Raw genomic sequence first — 18,300 nt, 5'->3', positions numbered from 1 at the left:
GAGTGAACCAAAGAGCTTTCCTTTCTTCCCGGGGAGCGTGGAGCGTAATGCCCAGCGAAGCGTGGCGTCCACATCGGGACGTGGACGCCGCCATCCCAGGGCCGTGCGCCCCGTTCCTTCCTTGGGGTGGAGCGGAAGCCGCGTTCCTCCCGAGGCTGCGCCGCACGCTGTTCTCTGCGTGGACGCCTTTCGTGCTTTGTTTGTTATTTATTGTTTATGTTTTCCTGACGATGATGTCGTAACACCTTCGGGCTTTAAGTCGCAGGAGGGACAGCTCTGCCGCGGGCGTTGGGCTCGTGATGAAAAGCCGTGCTGGACCTTCCTCCTCGTGCGCGTTGAGGGTTGGGGCGGGGGGCTCGGAAGCAGTAGGAATTTAGTGCTCACAGTTGAGGCGGCGGCACGTCCAGGATCGAGGGGTCCCCGGATGCGGGGTCTGGCGAGGGCCCTTTCCTGGGTCAGAGGCGGCGTCACCTCCCTGTGCCTCACGTGGAGGAGGGCGTGAGCGGAATTCCCGCGGCCTGTTCTACGAGGCACGAACCCCTTTCATCTGTCTCCTGTGGGTTTAGTTTGCAGGCCCCGAACCCAGGAGGGCTGTGCCCCTCGTGATCTGACCTCCTCCGAAGACCCCGCCTCTTCGCCCTGGCACTTGGGGGTCGGGTCTCAGCCTGCGGATCTGGGGGAGACACAAACAGTCGCTCCATAGCGACGTCTATGGGACGAAGGCCACCGGCTGATGCAGGCTGCACGGGGCCGTTCCCAGCCCTGACCGTGGAGATGACGCGAATGTGTTTTCTCATTCTTGCTGTGTCAGGGTGGCAGACGCCAGCCGCAGTACGGCGAACTGCCGCGTACAGGTGTCGGGGACGCGGTTTCTGCTGGAAGCCCGCTGGTCGGCGTGTGCGGGGCGAGCCTGCCCGCTCCCCGCCGTCAGCCCCGCACGAGGATTTTGAGACGGCACCAACCGCACGTGTAGTGACGAGCGGGTTACGGTGGAGCAGTGACGGCGGGCAGACCCCGCGCCGTGGACGGCTCCGCCGCCGGGCAGGTGTGGGAGGGCGGGCGAGTGCCTTCCGTCGTCCAGGCGTCCAGGACGTGCAGGCTGAGGTGCCCACGGGAGACAGCGGGAGGGGACGTGGCACAGCCACGTGGAAGAAAAGCCTGGTCGGAGCCTGGCTCTCAAAGCTCAGCTCCCGTCCTCCCACGGCTGCTGCAGCTGGCGGCTCCCAGGACGTGGCCCCCACACCTTCCGTCACGGGGCGGCACCCGGGAACCAGTGCCAGCAGCCAGTGGAGCATCAACTATTCCCTGTGACACAGACGACGCTCGTCCTGTGTCTGAGCATCTCCCTGTTCCGTGAGGCTGAGGAGGCTGCTGCTCTCTCAGACACCTGTCTCGGCCCCTGTCACGGGTGGCGTGGCGCAGCCGCCGCACACGCCCCGCTGACCAGCCGCGAAGGGCGGGCGACTGTGGGGCCCGCTGACTCCACAGCGTTTGCAAACCCGGCATCTCGCGGAGCCCAAAGTGACGTGTCCCAACGGGGCAGCAGTGCCGAGCGGTCTGGGAAAGGTCATTTCTGACTGTCGCAATCTCTTCGGCCGACAGGACGGCTGCATGGGAATAAAACGGGCGGGGATGGGTCCGGGGAGCAGACTCTCCCGTGTGGAAACCCTTTAAACCCACCGTGGTGAACGAGCAGGAGAAAGCACGCGATGGCCACAGACCCTGCAACTTAAGCATCCGGTGTCCACTGTCCTATCCCGGACACTCGGCATCTGGGAAATACCCGAGTCCAGTGACACCCGGTGACATGGGCATGGGCGGCACCCAGGAACCAGTCCCAGCGGCCAGTGGAGCATCAGCTATTCCCTGTGGCACAGACGACGCTCGTCCTGTGTCTGAGCATCTCCCTGTTCCGTGAGGCTGAGGAGGCTGCTGCTCTCTCAGACACCTGTCTCAGCCCCTATCACGGGTGGCGCGGCTGCCACACGCACCCCGCTGACCAGCCGCGAGGGGCGGGCCGCTGTGGGGCCCGCTGACTCCACGGCGTTTGCAAACCTGGCATCTTGCGGAGCCCAAAGCGACGTGACCCAACGGGGCAGCAGTGCCGAGCTGTCTGGGAAAGGTCATTTCTCACTGTCGCAATCTCTTCGGCCGACAGGACGGCTGCGTGGGAATAAAACGGGCAGGGATGGGTCCGGGGAGCAGACTCTCCCGTGTGGAACCCCTTTAAACCCACCGTGGCGCATGAGCAGGAGAAAGCACGCGATGGCCACAGACCCTGCAACTTAAGCATCCGGTGTCCACTGTCCTATCCCGGACACTCGGCATCTGGGAAATACCCGAGTCCACTCAGTGTCTACGCGTGTGTGTGTGTGTCCGCGCGCGTGTGTGTCTGTTCGCACGTGTGAATCATTATTACCACATGTGTATTTTTAACTGTTCTTCTAGTCCTTGAAGCAGGTGTCTTTATTATTTTTTGTTGACCCCTGGGAGTCCGTAACGGAAGTGAGGTGAGTGTGTGTGCGTGCGTTTGCGGCCACACGCTTGTGTGTGTACGTGTCCTCTCGTGCATATCCCTGAAGATGGAAAGGCCTCTACGGCAAGGAGGAAAGTATTTAAATCAGTATTTTAAATGGCCAAAATACTGTAGGCTTTATTTATATAGGGTGAATAATGTAGGCTTTATTTATATAGGGTGAGTATTTTCATTTCACGTGGTTTGAAGAATAGATTTTTTTTTGATTGCTTGATTATATATCGTGCTGTCTCAGGGAGAAGCTGTCCCACCACGTGCCTCTATTTATGGTTATTTATGGTACTAAACACTGAGGTTTTGGTGAAAGTAATCAGTATACCTGTCTGCAAAACGGTTTAGTGGCTGAAAATGGAAGCAGTCCTTGGGGATAAAGTGAGCGCGTGCACAATGACACTTTACTGCCTTTCCAAAAACAGGCCAGCCACGCTTTCGTCTAAGAATCTTATATCGAATGCAAAAGAAAAACAGTATTTTCCTTCTCTGCTTCCTTTCTGTTCAATCGAGGTTTGCATTTTGTCCCAGAGCCAGGCGTCCACGATCGGCAGCTCCCGGGGAACCCAGGCCCGTCGGCAGGGCCGTGTGCCGAAGCGGACGGCGGCCCGGGGCGTCTGTCCCGCCGGGCCGTGGGCCGTGTCTGAAGCCGCGTCCCGCCCGCTTGTCTCCCCTAGGTGGACCTGGCCATCTCCGTCGCCGAGATCTCCATCGAGGAGAAGGTGGTGGCGCTGAGCTCCGAGGAGCAGAGGAGGACCTGGGAAGAGGGTCGCATCGACTACATGGGCAAAGACGCGTTCGCCCGCATCCAGGAGAAGCTGGACCGCTTCCTGCAGTGAGCGGGGCGGCCGCGTCGCGCGCGCGGCCGCCCCACGGGGTCCGCGCCCTCCAGTGCTGTCCCAGGGAGAAGCTGTCCCACCACGTGCCTCTATTTATGGTTATTTATGGCCCACTCGAGTGCCTCACAGATGGAACGGAGACCCTGGTACCCGCGGCTCGCAGTCCCCTGCGGAGCCGTGTCACCTGCACGCCCCACGCCTCCGACGGCTCGGTCGTTCCGGCCGCCCTGTGGGCAGAGGAGGCGGCGGAGCTGGCGGTCGACCCGGGATGCCGGTTTACCTCAAGGGCGCCCGGGACGCCGCCTGGGACGGGGGCTCCCGCGCTGTCCGCGCTCTGTAGGGTTAACGTGCCAGGACGTTCCCTCCTGTCCCTAAGCTGGCGGCACTGCGGCGTGTGCTCAGGACCTGTGCCTCCTGTGACCGTTAAGTGCTCACGCAGCGTAACCGCGACTGTCCCTCGGACTTCGCGAAGCGCGTCTCGGAAAGGGCGGAGCCGTCGTCACCCGACGTCCAGCGGCCGCTGACCGACAGCTGGTCTGGCAGACGCTGGCAGAATGTGGAGGGAAGGTTCTAGATGGCTTGCGCAGTGCAGCCTCCTCTAAATGGGTCGACCTGCTGGTTGTGAAGAGACGAGGGTTTCATTCAAGTGACTTGCGGCGACAGAACAATCGTGCGTGATGATGCGGAGGCTCTGTCCTTGGAGGGCAAAGCATGGATGGACGGATGGATGGATGGATGGAAGGAGGGAGGGATGGATGCAAAAATCTACCTACCACACTCTTCCCTGACGCAGCTGAGCCTGCTCACTACCTCAGGTCCCGCCAGCGTGTGCCGTCACGGGGCCGCCCGCGCCACGTCAGCTCGGCCCTTTCCGAAAACTTCTCCGTTTCCTGAGACTGGACCCTTCGAGCCAGGAGAAAGCCTCGCCTTCGGCAGTGTGGCCGTGCTGTGCTCTCACGCTGGGACAGCTCACGGGCTCCTCCTTTGTGGCCACCACAGTCATCATTAAAAGCGGACAGCACTGTGCTAATAAGAAAGAATTGTGGGTTTATTTATTTACTGTTTCAAGGTGGGAATGGTTTACTTCTCAGGCGTGTACGATTGAAAACCGAGGGCCGATCAGATAGAGGTTTGGGAGAAGGTGCGAGAGGACTCTGGGGAAACTCAGAGGCGGGGACGGGCCACACTCCTGTCACCTGCAGCAGCTTAGCTTGGCCGGGACAGGCTGGCTGAATGGGTGGCATCGGCGCAGGTATCAGCTTGAGCTGCGGGAGGGTCGCTTCTCTGGACGTCCGGGCGTGGATGACCGGAAGTCTTGCTTGGTGCACACGTGTGATTCTCCAGGGGTGAATCGAAAAGAGCCATCGGGACGTAGCCTCAGCCGGGTCGGGTAGGCTGGCGATCGGCCATCACGAGGACGCCGTACATTTCTTCCGGAGAAAGAACAGGGGTGTAGTCCATGCGGGCGCCGGGACAGAAGCTGGAGTCGGGTGCGCTTGAGAGGGAGGTACGCCCCACGGGAGTACGCGTCTGCCGCGGCCTCTCCGGAGAGGACACTTCGTGGGTGGCGGGCGGTGGCTCATTGGCTTCAGGTGCACAATCGGCTCGGTGCCAGCTCTGCATCCCAGCGTATGCCGTGCCCTTCGGATGGATGCTGCTGTGCTCCGGTGAGAATTTATAGCAGTGGGGTGGCCTCACTCGGCCGTGTGCGTGACACGGTGTGTGTCACCTGTCAGAGGAAGATTCTGTATTTAACAGGGAGAGGGAACGTGGGTGTCAATGTGCTTCACTAAATTTAAATTACCGGATGGGTTTTTCGGAATTGCTAGTAGTAGAAAAAGGCGTACCAACATCATTGGCCTCTTAATATGACTCATCCACCCGCCCATCTCTCCGTCCATCCATCCGTCCATCCACCCACCCACCCATCATCCACCCACCCATCCATCCATCTGTCAGTCCATCCATCATCTTAATTGTTTCTCTATTTTAAAAAAATAGATTAAAAAGGAGGAACCAATGAAAATGTCTTTCTATAACTGACCATCTCGATGTTTAAAAAATGTTAGGAAGGGAAAGGGCGAAGATATGGTAAAAAGTGGGTTTCACTGGGGCCACCGGGCCTGTTACTCCAAGGTTCTGTCAGGGCTCAGTGTAGAGCTCCATCCATCCACCCACACATTATCCACCTATCCACCCACCCAAGCCTCCATCCATCCACCCCCCCATCCATTCATCCATGCGTCCATCCATCCATCCATCATCCATCCACCCATCCACCCACCCACCCACTCATCCACCCATCCATCCATCCATCCACCCATCCATCCATCCATCCATCCATCCACCCATCCATCCATCCATCCATCCATCCACTCATCCATCCACCCACCCACCCATCCCTCCATCCACCATCAATCCATCCAACCACCCGTCCATCCATCCATCCACCCATCCATCCATCTGTCCACCCGTCCGCCTGCCCACACACCCACCCACCCATTTATTCCTACTCCATCAGGACCTCAGCTGAGCGGGGCCATCAATTCCATCCATTCGAATGGCTGTCACCTTTAACCGCAGGCAGATGTCCACTCAGGTGCTCTCGGGGGAGGGTGGGGAAAGAAGTCCGGCCCCCGTGTGGAAGGGTCCCCAGCACCCGCTGCTCGTACCTGACTCCGTGCCTGAGCGGGCTCAGCTTCGCGAGGGAACAGGGTGTTTGATGTTTGCTTCGCCGCGGTAAAGCAGTCAGGGTGTCATTCCGCTGAGAGGTTCGGGATCTGTTCGCTGGCAACAGAGACCCGCCCGGGTTGCTTAGGCAAAACGAATGATCGGTGCTGAGCACGTGCGGTCACTTAGCTGTGAACAGAGGATGCGGGCCACGGTGCGTGAAAGGCACGAGCCCCGGGCTGGCCGTGGGGACAGGCGGCGGGCCGCCAGCAGCCCAGTCCGAACCAGGAAGCACACAGGGCGGGCCCAGCCAGGGTGGCCCTTGGCTGCCCTCCGTGGGAGAAGGCACGACATCCTGATCGACTGTCCCACCTTGTACCTTGCGGGGACGGGAGACCCAAAATGTTGGGTGCCAGTAACCAAAGCACAGGAAGAGACCGCAGGGCGAGAAGGAGCGAAGCCCATGCCTGTCCTTTGGCCAGAGGACACGTGGCTTTTTTTCCGCATACCAGCAGCGAAACGCCCCAAGTGACTGACCCCCACTAGCACCGTGCAGGCCGAGCGGGTGACCGGGCAGTGACCGGTGACACATGTGGGCACCGCCTGGAACGTGTCCAGGACCGGGCGAATCACCTCTGCTCCTGCCCCGAGGCCACATCCAGGCGTGCCGAGAAAGCTCGAACGCAGTCAGCGAAGTCCGGCCGGGGCAGGGCACGGGGACGGCCGTGCGTGTGCCACTCGTCACGGCCACGTTCGGAGGCCTCTCCCGGCACGCCGCATCTCCTGACCCCTGCCCGGCGGCTCGAGGGCCTCTGGAGATGCGTGAAGACCCCCCGCACGGGAAAAGCAGACGCTGTTTTGTTCAGAACTGGTGAGGAACGAGCCCAGCACAGCGGGTGGACACACACACTGGGGTTCACGATGTGGCCGGGTCGCTCCCCGGGAAGCGGATGCCCCTTAGGGTCCTGGGGGTGAGCAGTGGGGGGCGGGGCGGGTGTGAGGCTTCATGACGTGGGTCGACGTAACGGCCGGGGGTGGCCGGGTGTCTGCCGAACATTCGCTGAGCGTGAGCGGGCTCGGTAAAGCCCACTGCCGTCCTCGGCGCAGGTGGGCCTCGTCTAATCAGTTGAAGACCTGGGCAGCAGAGAAGGCTGAGCGAGAAAGTGTTGTCTCTCCCTCTCTGCCCGACAGCCCTCGAGCCAGGACGTCAATCGTCCCCCGCCTTCCAGTCGGACTCGAGCTGGGACTCACCCCATCGGCTTTCCTGGGGTCTCCAGGTTGGATGGCGGATCCTGGGACTTCTTGGCCTCCGTGATCATGGGAGAAATTTTTTAATGATAAATTTAGTCTGTTTCTATCTTTTTATGTGTGTATATCTGTAATCTACCTATGTTTACATATATTTCCATATATTTACATCATCTATATCATTTACATATCACTTACATATTTATATCTTCTAAATTTATATATAAACTTACAGATCTAAATAAATACATGTAAATATAAATATATAAATACACACACACACACACACCCCTATAAAATCTCCAGCTGGTTCTGTTCCTCTGGAGAACGTTATCTGAGATGGGGAATTAAGCTGGAGACCCGATTTTGTTAATGGCAGGGGTCGAGAGTGGCCCCGCCACAATCTGAAGGCAAAGACAAGAATAAATGTTTGACTTGAAGGCAGTGTTTGTTTTGTGTCTTTTGGATTAGAAACGTGTGACAATGTAGCAACCCCCATGTGCATCCTTGCATGAATGGGGAGTGGAATATTACGCAGCCATGAAAAGGAGGAAGGCACGGACATGCGCTTCGACGTGGGGTGGACCCTGCACACACGACCCCAGGGGAGACGTCAAACATGGAAGGTCACACAGTGTGTGAGTTTGTGTCCGTGACACATCTAGTACAGGGACATCGACAGAGACAGGAAGTGGATTATGGGAGGTCCGTGGAGGGTGGGGAGACACTGCCGATGGCGACGGTGTCTCCTTTTGGGGCGATGAGAATGTTCTAGAACCAGACAGATCGAGGCGATGGTTGCAAAGCTTGTGGAGACGCTATGCCACTGATTTATTCAGTGTACAACGGTTAATTTTACTCCGTGAGAATTTACCTCAATTTCAGAAGTCTTTTCAAATTAAGTAAATAAAAATCACTTTTAAAAAGCGAGCGGAGGAAAAGCCAGCACCGGCCGGTTGGCCACGAAGATGACCCAGCAGCATCTCTGGGAATAGAAGGTGGGTGGACGTGGCCTGTCACCCCCCTCCCTACTGAGGATGGTCGGGGCGATGGTCAAGCGTTTGCAGCTTTGACGGTAGAGTTAATCTAAAAAGAAAAGGCCTTTCAAAGTCGAGTTCGAGCGATTAGCCTGAAGACAGAACGACTCAGACAGAGAGCGAGCAATCTGCACCCAAGACTGCCCGCGTGCAGCCCCGCACCTGTAAGCACCGTGGACGATCACGTCCTGCCTCGCACACAGGTGCCGCCAACACTGACAGGAGCCGAGCCGCCACACTGCGTCCCATAGTGGCTGCAGCCTGTCCCCCCACCGTCGATGTATGAGGGTTCCGGCCCCCCCGCCTTCTCACCCACCACCATCGTCTGTCTCTATTCTCGCCGTCCCTGTGCGAAGTGGCATCTCGTGGTTTCGATGGGCAGGCCTTTCTCTACGGGCTCACGAGACCGAGGGCATATTCACGCGTACTCACCGGCCCTTCCTACCTGGTCCAAGAAAATGTCTGTTTCCGTCTCGTGCCGACTTATTGGATCATTTGTCTTATTACGCAGCCCAATAGGACAGTTTTCTTCGGAAAAAAAAATATAAAATGAAAGATATTTTTACAATAAAATTTAAAAAAGCGTGTGGCTTCCCTCTTCATTTTCGTCACTGTGCTCTTTGGAGCCCAAATGCTTAGATGTTGATGATCTCTCACTTATCAAACATTTTTTTTTTGTAATAGATCCGTCTTTTGGTGTCTTATCTAAAAAAAAAAAACCCTTCCCAACCCAATAGGACAGTTTTCTTCGAGAAGTTTTGTAGATTCTACTCTTAAGTTCCAGTGTCTGCTGAATTTTGGGTCCATTTTCGTGCCTGGTGTGAGACGCGGGGTTCAATCCGTCTTGTGACATGAGGACATCCAGCCGTGGCGGCACCGTCTGTGAAACCCTGCACCGCACGTCTAATAGGCTGGGAGATGGGACCGGCTAGAGCGGACCCTTCTGCTAAATTGTCTTAGTGCGAATGTTAGAGAGGATTTTCCCATAGCGAGAGGAAGGAGGTGCAGGCTGCCCAGCCCCAGGGCTTAAAAACTGCCCTCCATTTTCCTGTCTGCAGACTGAGCCCCGGGGTCTGCGGGAACAGACCGTTTCAAGGCGGATCAAAGCAGACAGAGGAAGGGAGGGGCTGTCCCTCCACGAAGTGACCCCGCCTGATGGGTCAGGCCACCCGCAAAGGTGCAAATCATGAGACAGACCGCAGGTTCCTGGGGCGTGAAGTTTCACTGGCTCCATAGTGAACCCCGTTATCTTGACCTACACGCAAACACCAGATGGGCAGGCCTCTGAGATAAGGCAGAGCCCGTTCAGTGTGGTGCCAAATGAAGGCTGTCCCCACCCCTGCCCGGCCCCCTGCTGACCACAGCGGGTGGGGGGGGACCCCAAACCCCATCCCGGCAGCTCTGCTTCCTCCCACTCTGGGTGTGGGGTCGTTTCCCCGTTTCGTCTCCCCTCGCCCACCCACTGCCCGCCCGAAGGTTCCAGAATCAGTCTGGAACACGTAACTCGGCGAAAAGTGTAAGATGAAAAGACGCAGCTCGAAATGCTGACGGCCTCCCGTGCGTGGAGAGAGGCCGCGTCCGAAGAACCTCACTCGGGAGTGTGCGAGAAAGTTCTAAAAGCTGTAAAAATAAAAGGTTTGCTGCAAATGCCAGGTGTTTACGAGCCGGCTGGAACCCGTAAACAGGAAGTGCGTCCACCTGTGTCGCTGGTTCTACAGCCGTGGTTGACGCTGGGCTTTCGAAGGAAGGAAAACAGGAAGCCGGGCGTTCAAGTCTGTTTGTTGTTTGGCAGGTATTTTGTTTTTTGTTTTTTAATTTGTGCACATCGATGAGAAAACCCACACCCACTCCCCGCCCAGGTGACGCTCCCCGAAACCGTGACACCGCAGCAGGACCACTGCTGATTTCCGCTGGGTCCGCTGCCCTAGTCCCGGGCCCCGTCTTTGGATGGAGCTGTCCCCGCCCTTCGCAGAAATTTACTTCCCAGATGTCTTGACAAATAAAATGGCATGGATTTAAGGAGTTTGTGATCCGATAGACACATACCTGTGGGTTAACCGTAAGCAGGTTAACTGGGACATCCACCCCCTGTCCTCAGCCATTGTCCACTAATTTAGCAAATTTCAAGTGGACGAGAAAGTATTCGCTGGAACCGCCAGGCTCTAGGTGACACCCCCAGAATCTACCCCCCTTTATATCTGAAAGTGCGTGCGGCTGGCCGGTGTCTGCCCATCTCGCCCGCCCTCTGCCCTGGGAATCACGATGCTGTTTTTTTTTTTTTTAAACTGGACACACAGTGTCTGTCCCTCCCTGTCTGATCGATTTCACTCAGCATAACGCCCTCCAGCTTCATCTGTTCTCCCGAACGGCATGATTTCCTTATTTCTCCTGGCTGAATGATGATGCACTGGTTGCCCATCGCATTCTCTTTATTCATCGATCAGAGGTCACTGGGGTCGTTGCTACACCTTGGCTGTTGTGAAGGATGCAGCAATGAACACGGGGTGCGGTGTCTCTTCGATAGCGTATTTTACGTCTGACGGATAAATGCACAGAAGATTGCTGGGCCATAAGGTAGTTCTGTTTTTAATTTCTGAGGGACCCCCAGACGGTTCCCCTTTGCGGCTGCACCCGTGGACACCCCCTCCCGCGGTGCGCGCGGGCTCCCTTTTCCCCACGTCCTCGCCGGCACGCGTGGGTCCGCGTTCTGGCGGCAGCCACCCTGACGGCGTACGGTCACATGTCCCCGCGGTCGCCGTCCGGGCTGCAGGAGCAGAAGGGGAAGGTCCCACAGCACGGCTGCAGCCACGGCTTCCACAGAATGTTGCCGAGGGACAGCTGCGGGGGCACGGGGCTCAGGGTCTCCTCGTGCTCCCGTACCGCCTGGTCCACCCTGGCGATCACCGCGTGGTACAGGGGCTCGGAGCCTGGGGACAGGGGCCAGGCCTCGGAAGGGTCCCTGGAGAGATCGAAGAGCAAAGGGGGGCTGTGCCGGGTGACGCCCTCCCCGGAACAGGGGCACGAGAGGAGGCTGTAGCAGGTGCCCGCTTCGCCGGGGTGCAACCGTGGCGTCATGAAATGGACCTTCCAGAGTCTTCCGCCTGGACGCAGACAGGGAGGCGGTCAGGGGAGGAGAACCCTGGTCGACCCCAAACCCCCGACTCAAGAACGGACACCGCAGAAGGCTCAGAGACAGCCCAGGTGACACAGGGGCAGAAGAGAGAAGGGTGCGAGGGGCCTCGTGCGCTTTCGACACCGACGTCAAATCAGGGTGCGTGTGCGCGTGTGTGTGCGCGCGCGTGTGCGTGCGGGCATGTGGATGGTGTGCACAGAGAAGCAAAGCTCGTCCAAAAGGGCTCCGTGTGGCTCCGTATGGGGATTAGAATCACGGATGCCCTGAGAATCTTCTGACACTTTGCCCTAGTTTTTAATGTCCCTGTTACTTCTACAAACAGAGGCAACTAGGCTGTACCCACAGCGTGACCGGCAGAGGTCTCGCTATGTTGTCTAGGGCTTCATGTGCATACGTGGCCGATAATAAAGCCGATTACAGGACTGCACGGGGCGGAGCCGGCACACCCCATCCCCTGTAAACATGGCCAGCACCAGCCACCAACCGATGGAACATAATGCGTCATTCTTCTCAGCTGGTAAGAAAGAGATGTGCTTCATGATGCTCAACTTTGTGTATCAACGTGGCCAGGACATGGAGTCCAGATCCAGTGCTAGTCTACGTGTCATTGTGAACGTATTTTTTAAAGGAGTTTAACAATGACATCAGCGGACTTCGAGGAAAGCAGCAGATAGCTCATCCTACTGTGGGTGGGCCTCACCCAATCAGTGGAAGAACTTAAGAGAAAAAAGAGTGGAAGTTCCCCAAAGAGGGAGGAATTCTGCCTGCAGACCACAGCACAGAAATTCGGTCTGAGTTTCCTTCACAGTCAAGACGGCAGCATGAACTCCCGGTGGGCGGGCCGCCTGCATATTTCAGAGCCGCTTGCATATTTCAGAGTCGCCTGCATATTTCAGAGTCGCCAGCCCCCACAATCACGTGAGTAGCTTCTTGGAAATCTGTTAATCCCGTGCCCTCAGATGTAGATGGATGATGATCCATGCATCCATCATCCATCTACATCTATTTTTATCTTCTGTAATCTACATAATTTCTCATCTTCCTATCATCTATCTATTGTCTGTCTACCCATCTATCAATCTATCATCTAGCTATTTACGTATCAATCATTTATCAATCCATCTATTGTCTATCTATCCATCCATCATCCATCAGTCATCCATCCATCCATCATCATCCATCATCCATCATCCATCATCCATCATCCATCATCCATCATCCATCATCCATCATCCATCATCCATCATCCATCATCCATCATCCATCATCCATCATCCATCATCCATCATCCATCATCCATCATCCATCATCCATCATCCATCATCCATCATCCATCATCCATCATCCATCATCCATCATCCATCATCCATCATCCATCATCCATCATCCATCATCCATCATCCATCATCCATCATCCATCATCCATCATCCATCATCCATCATCCATCATCCATCATCCATCATCCATCATCCATCATCCATCATCCATCATCCATCATCCATCATCCATCATCCATCATCCATCATCCATCATCCATCATCCATCATCCATCATCCATCATCCATCATCCATCATCCATCATCCATCATCCATCATCCATCATCCATCATCCATCATCCATCATCCATCATCCATCATCCATCATCCATCATCCATCATCCATCATCCATCATCCATCATCCATCATCCATCATCCATCATCCATCATCCATCATCCATCATCCATCATCCATCATCCATCATCCATCATCCATCATCCATCATCCATCATCCATCACTCATCCATCCATCCATCATTATCCATCATCCATCATCCATCATCCATGCATGCATCCATCAATCAGCCACCCAGCCATCCACCCACCCACCCATCCGCCCGCCCACCCGCACATCCTCCCGGTCTGTTTCCCGGGAGAAGCGTGCCGGACACAGGCCGCCGCAGCGCCGGGGGGAAGGTGAGTACTCACGGTCCTTGTCATGCCAGCGTGCCGCGTGGAGGTACATCCCGCAGTAATGAAACAGGAACTCGTGAGCCGAGCGCTCGGTCGCTCCCTGCAGCAAGGGCAGCAGGCTACGGCCGTCAATCACCCTGATCCGGTGAAGACATGGGAGGGAGAAATCAGAGCCAGGCTGCGTGGGCTGCATCCCGCACCCGGGGGTGAGCCTGCCAGGCTGTGACAGCCCCAACTGACGGCCAGGGCCGCAGGGAAGACCCGCCTCCCGGAGCACGGACCACACTGCTGCTCGGTGACCAAGATGCACGTGGATGTTTTAAGACACGAAGTCGCTAAGTTTCAGGGTTGTTTGATGGGCGTTACACAAGCAGTGTGCGTGCGTGCACAGGCACACGCACGCACACACGCGTATATGATATTTGTTCTCTCTCTCTGGAAAATCCTGATGGTACACAAATAAAATGCTTTCCTGTGACGAGACGTGCAAAACCGGGCACCTCATATTATTGTCCCTTACACTGGAGTATCCGCGTGGCCCCGTAAGCGGCATCAAATCGAATCGTTGTCGTCATATTGACTTCTACTTTCTCTCTTGTGTTAGAGAGAGTCGTTGGCACTTTGTTGTTATTGAGGCGACAGACGATTTTTAAATCATGTTAGTAGAGCTTCCTCAACACACAGGCACGGTCGTACTGCAGAAAATTATACGGTTTTCAATGGATCCCATTCGAATGGGTTACTCTCTCCCTTTTTATTCTGGGGTCTACAGTTTTACCAAAACTGCAAAACAAGGAGCCTGATCCCATACTTGATTTAAACCTATGATGTACCGAGTGCGGTTATTTCATGCAGGCTGTGCCCTACGTTCGAAGATGCGAGAACTTTTTAGTGTTTGTTGTGTCGTAGCTTTTTCGTCTAAACGTAAAGGGGGGGGTCTCGAGGATTAGGGACAGGCTGTCTCATCGCATGCGTCTACCTGTCCTGGGGCACCTGGCCGCCCGCCAGCTCCACCACCGTGGGGAAAACGTCCATCAGGCTGGTGGGCTCGTCGATGACCCGGCCGGCCGACAGCACCCCGGGCCAGCGCAGGATGCCCGGGACTCGGATGCCGCCTTCCCAGCCGCCCATGCCTTTGCTACCTATAAGTAAATGACATCGTTAGGCCTGTCCAGGAGATCGTCCCATCTCAACACGCACTCGTGAGCACCTGTGTGCGTGGCACGCGGATGCCAAAGCACGTGAACGCACGCGGCCGCAGCCCGCGGGTCCCAGAAGTGTCCCCAGCCAGTTCCAGAACTTCGCGATGTCCCCGCCAGCAGGGGGAGCCCACATCCCCTCCTTCTGGAATTCCCGGGAGGGAGGGGGCGGGTCTTTGGGACCGGCTCAAAGAACAGGAGAAAGTAGCACTTGGGTGTCATAGAAATCAAAGGTCGGCTGACCTCATCGTCTTTCTTCTTTCCTGTGTCCGGGAATTTGGACCTGGGGACGCCCCCTGCTCCCCTTCTTCGTCCTCAGCGTACCCCCCGGCTGCTTCTCCTCACCTTAGTGTCCCTTCATCTATAAAGCGACCGCATCCCCTCCCCGCCCAGAGGCCTCTGCTAATGCTGGGGACACAGTCTGCCTCTCGGGGGACGGGGGGTGCAGCCAACTATTAAGCACTGCATTCCTTTTCCTTGGTGAAATATCAGTCACCTCTGAGCTCGCCTGAGCCTCTCTAGGAACCCGGGACATGGGAATGAAAGCGATCGGGCTGCGCGGGGGGACGTCGTGGGAATCCAGCTACGCAAACGCTCGAGCTTGGCGTTGCGACGGCCTCGTGATGTCGCTGGTTTTCTGGCGCTGTGAACGCGGCCGCCTGAAATGCCGCCACCGGCTTGGAGGGGCGGGAGCCCAGCGCAGCTCGCTCGGTGCTCTGCTCGCGGTCCCGCGGGCTGAGGTCGCGCTGTCGGCCGTCAGGGCTCCGAGACGGACGACCGGAGGGAGAACCGCGCTTCCCCGTCCGTTTGGGCAGCTGGACGACACGGGATCCTGTGTCCGTGCTGACGAGGCCGCCCGGGGCTCCTGCGGCCGCTGCGTCTCCTGTCGCTCGGCCCCTCCACCTTCGAAGCGACGGCGTGTCGAGCCCTTCTCGCTTTTCAAGTCCGACTTCTCCTTCGGCCACGCGCTGGAGAGAGCGCTCGGCTTCGAAGCGTCACGTGGTTAGGCCTGGCCCACCCGCCCAGGGAATGTCCCAACCTCGGGGTCCACGGTGCCGTGTTAGACACCGCGATCACGTCACGGACGTCCGGTCATAGCCGCAGATGCCCTGCGTGTGGCAGGCGACTCCGCCCACCACTAGGGCAGACACGTGGGAAGTCCCCAGATGCAACAGGCTCACGTCCAGACACTCGATCCTGTTCCCGGTGGCTTCGCCCTGCGAGGCCGCCGCCAACACTGACGTAGCGAAGACTGACTCTGTCCCCAGGGGAAGTTCGGGCGCAGGTTCCTGAGAGGCCCTGCTCACTCGCTACACCTTCGTCCCTCCATACAAACAAACCTTGTCACACGGTGTTTCTGTTTAAAGGCCCCTTAGCGACTGGCTAGGGCTGATCCATCAGCATCGACGTCATGGCCAAGAGCGGAGCCCGGGAAGCATGCGCCGAGCTTACCTGACGCCCGTGCTGTTCCCTGCAGGCACGTCACAGCCTCCTCGCACTCAGGAACACGTGTCCTTACACCCGACTCCGTTTGGAACAGGCAAATCGCCACCCAAACCCGCAAAAGTGTAAACACGCGGCTCTAAACAACTGCGAGAAGGAGCCGTTCCCTCTGAGAGCCGCGACGGCGAAGGCTGCACGTCACCTTGTCCCGCCTGGCTGGGCAGCGTGCTCGTCGGGCGACTCAAGTGACCTGGTGCTCTGCGCACGGCGGCTGAAGCACCCGGCGTAGCGTGTGGGGGTGCGAGGGCCGCATTCGCCAAGATGGAATCCACGCATAACGTGGACTGACTGTATCAGAGTTTCACAAAACGCCACTGGGAAAGGGTTATGCCCCAAATGGGTCACGACCTGTAGGTCTAGAAGGACACACACAGCTGGGACACTACGCTACGTATTATTTAGAACGGCCTTCCTTTGGGGTTCGATACTATTTATTTGTACGTCTCTCTTCTATTAAAATGGAAAGCACGCGTCTTTACGTCTCTACCTTGGCATCTAGGGAGGACGTGTTCTTGGGGCCGAGGCTCCAGAAGCCCCTTCGACAGACCACAGGCTTTGACAGAGCGGGCACCTCCGGCTCGCTCTCCGACGCTGGGGCCCGGGCTAGGCGGTCGCTCCCGTCCCTGTCCCCCCCCAGCGTGCCCGGCCTCACCTCGGTACACTCCATTCCATCCTCCCAGCTGGCCCTCGGAGTCTGTGCTCTCAAAACATCCGCCGTGATCGGACGTGAAATACACCAGCGTCCTGTTTCTCAAGCCGTTTTCTTCAATAGCACGGAGAATTTCACCTTTATGAGAAAAACGAGATGTGTCGAGATGGAGCATGTAAAATAGCACCGGCCAACGCAACACGCGGCTCCCTCTCTGTCTAAGTCGGCGCCTGCTAGGAAGTCGTCGAAAGGGACCTCAGCCCCCCGGAGAGCAGCGTTACCGATGTGGTCGCAAGCTCTGGAGACCTGTCTGCACGCTCAGAGACTGTACGATGCAGAGTCTTGTTTACAAAGGTATCGACAATGCAGACAACAGTGAACACACTAAGGTAAGAAGTCCCCGTGGGGTGTTCTGAAGACGCTGTGATTGTGTGTCCATAACAAGTGCACGCAGGTGACAACGTGGAAAGGAACAGTGACATCGGACAGCCCTGTCCGTAAAGCGGGAAGCCAGGACCGCGAGCATCTACGGGCGATGGCACAGAGGCGGCCGGCACTCGGCACGGCAGAGCCGTCCGCAAAACCAGCGATGGCGTCGTCCAGGACGGGCCCGCGGACATCGACGGCAGGGAAGGTCGAGATGGCAAACCACGAGGACATTCGCAGCACTGAAAATGCAGGTTGACAAAACATCCTGGAACCCGTGCTCCAATTTTGGGGTTATTTGTCTCCTTTTCTGGCCGTATGCCTCGCTATCCTTGCCTCAAGACAAGGCGTCATAAACAGCAACACACACGCGGAGCCCCTTGAACAGGGAGCCGGAGCGGCCGTCCTAGGGGAGCCACCTGCTCGTCTCATCCTCAAACCTTCGGCACGTTAAAACAAGACAGAGTCACCTTTGCACGGGGCCTGGGCAACTTGGTGTCCTAAAGACCCGTTTGAAAAGATGACAAGAAAGCAGAGGTCACGACTCCAGCTCCGGTGACCCCAGACGGAGGATTAAAGACACTGTTTAGAGTCGGCGTCACCGTGTCACGTGATCTGTACCGATAGCCACGCCTTCCTTCTGTGGCCGTCCCTGTCCCCTCCCCTTTATTGGAGACACCCGCTGCCCCTGTCCCCTCATCGGGACCCCGTTTGGGCTTCTGCGGGAGTCAGCGCGTCCCCAACAGCCGTTCTCCGCGAGCTCAGATACGCGCTGGTCGCCTCTCAGTCTGAAGGACTCTGAGTCAGAGGCGAGCATGGTCATTTCCTGCAGGGACGTCCGTCTCTATTTCGTTGAACAGGTCCGCGGTCTTGCTGGCTCTCTTCCGGCCGGAGGAGGCACTGGATCTTGGGGCACCGTCCGGAGGGGCAGCCGCATTGCTTCGGGTGCCGCGCCGTCTCCTGCCGGCCTTCGCGAGGGACTCCGTGGGACGGGGGGTTTTTTGCACCAAAGTAAACTAGGAAATCAGAGCCGCCGAAGGACCTCGCGAAAGACATGCAAGAATTTTCTCTCTCCTCTTTCTTTCTTCTAAAAAAATTTTTTTTAAAAAAAATTTA

At 57.0% G+C, this 18,300-nt stretch overlaps 2 protein-coding genes across 2 annotated transcripts in view; one reads left to right on the top strand and one right to left on the bottom strand.

Moving 5' to 3' along the window:
• The window catches only part of GYG2 (glycogenin 2), a 23,451-nt gene extending 20,085 nt beyond the window's left edge, over positions 1 to 3,366 (top strand). The window contains exon 10 of the mRNA XM_025049759.1: positions 3,205 to 3,366. Coding sequence (XP_024905527.1) covers positions 3,205 to 3,366 — 162 coding nt within the window. The remainder of the gene's footprint in view (positions 1 to 3,204) is intronic.
• A 7,691-nt stretch (positions 3,367 to 11,057) lies between these two features.
• LOC102897599 (arylsulfatase D) overlaps positions 11,058 to 18,300 on the bottom strand; it is a 19,060-nt gene continuing 11,817 nt past the window's right edge. The window contains exons 8-10 of the mRNA XM_006916131.2: positions 14,387 to 14,549; positions 13,423 to 13,544; positions 11,058 to 11,422 (exon numbers count right to left, since the gene is read on the bottom strand). Coding sequence (XP_006916193.1) covers positions 11,058 to 11,422; positions 13,423 to 13,544; positions 14,387 to 14,549 — 650 coding nt within the window. The remainder of the gene's footprint in view (positions 11,423 to 13,422; positions 13,545 to 14,386; positions 14,550 to 18,300) is intronic.

The sequence above is a fragment of the Pteropus alecto genome, unplaced genomic scaffold, assembly GCF_000325575.1.
Source record: "Pteropus alecto unplaced genomic scaffold, ASM32557v1 scaffold96, whole genome shotgun sequence".
Lineage (NCBI taxonomy): Eukaryota > Metazoa > Chordata > Mammalia > Chiroptera > Pteropodidae > Pteropus > Pteropus alecto.
Note: the sequence above shows the minus strand (reverse complement) of the source record. Positions and strands in the feature narration are given on the sequence as shown.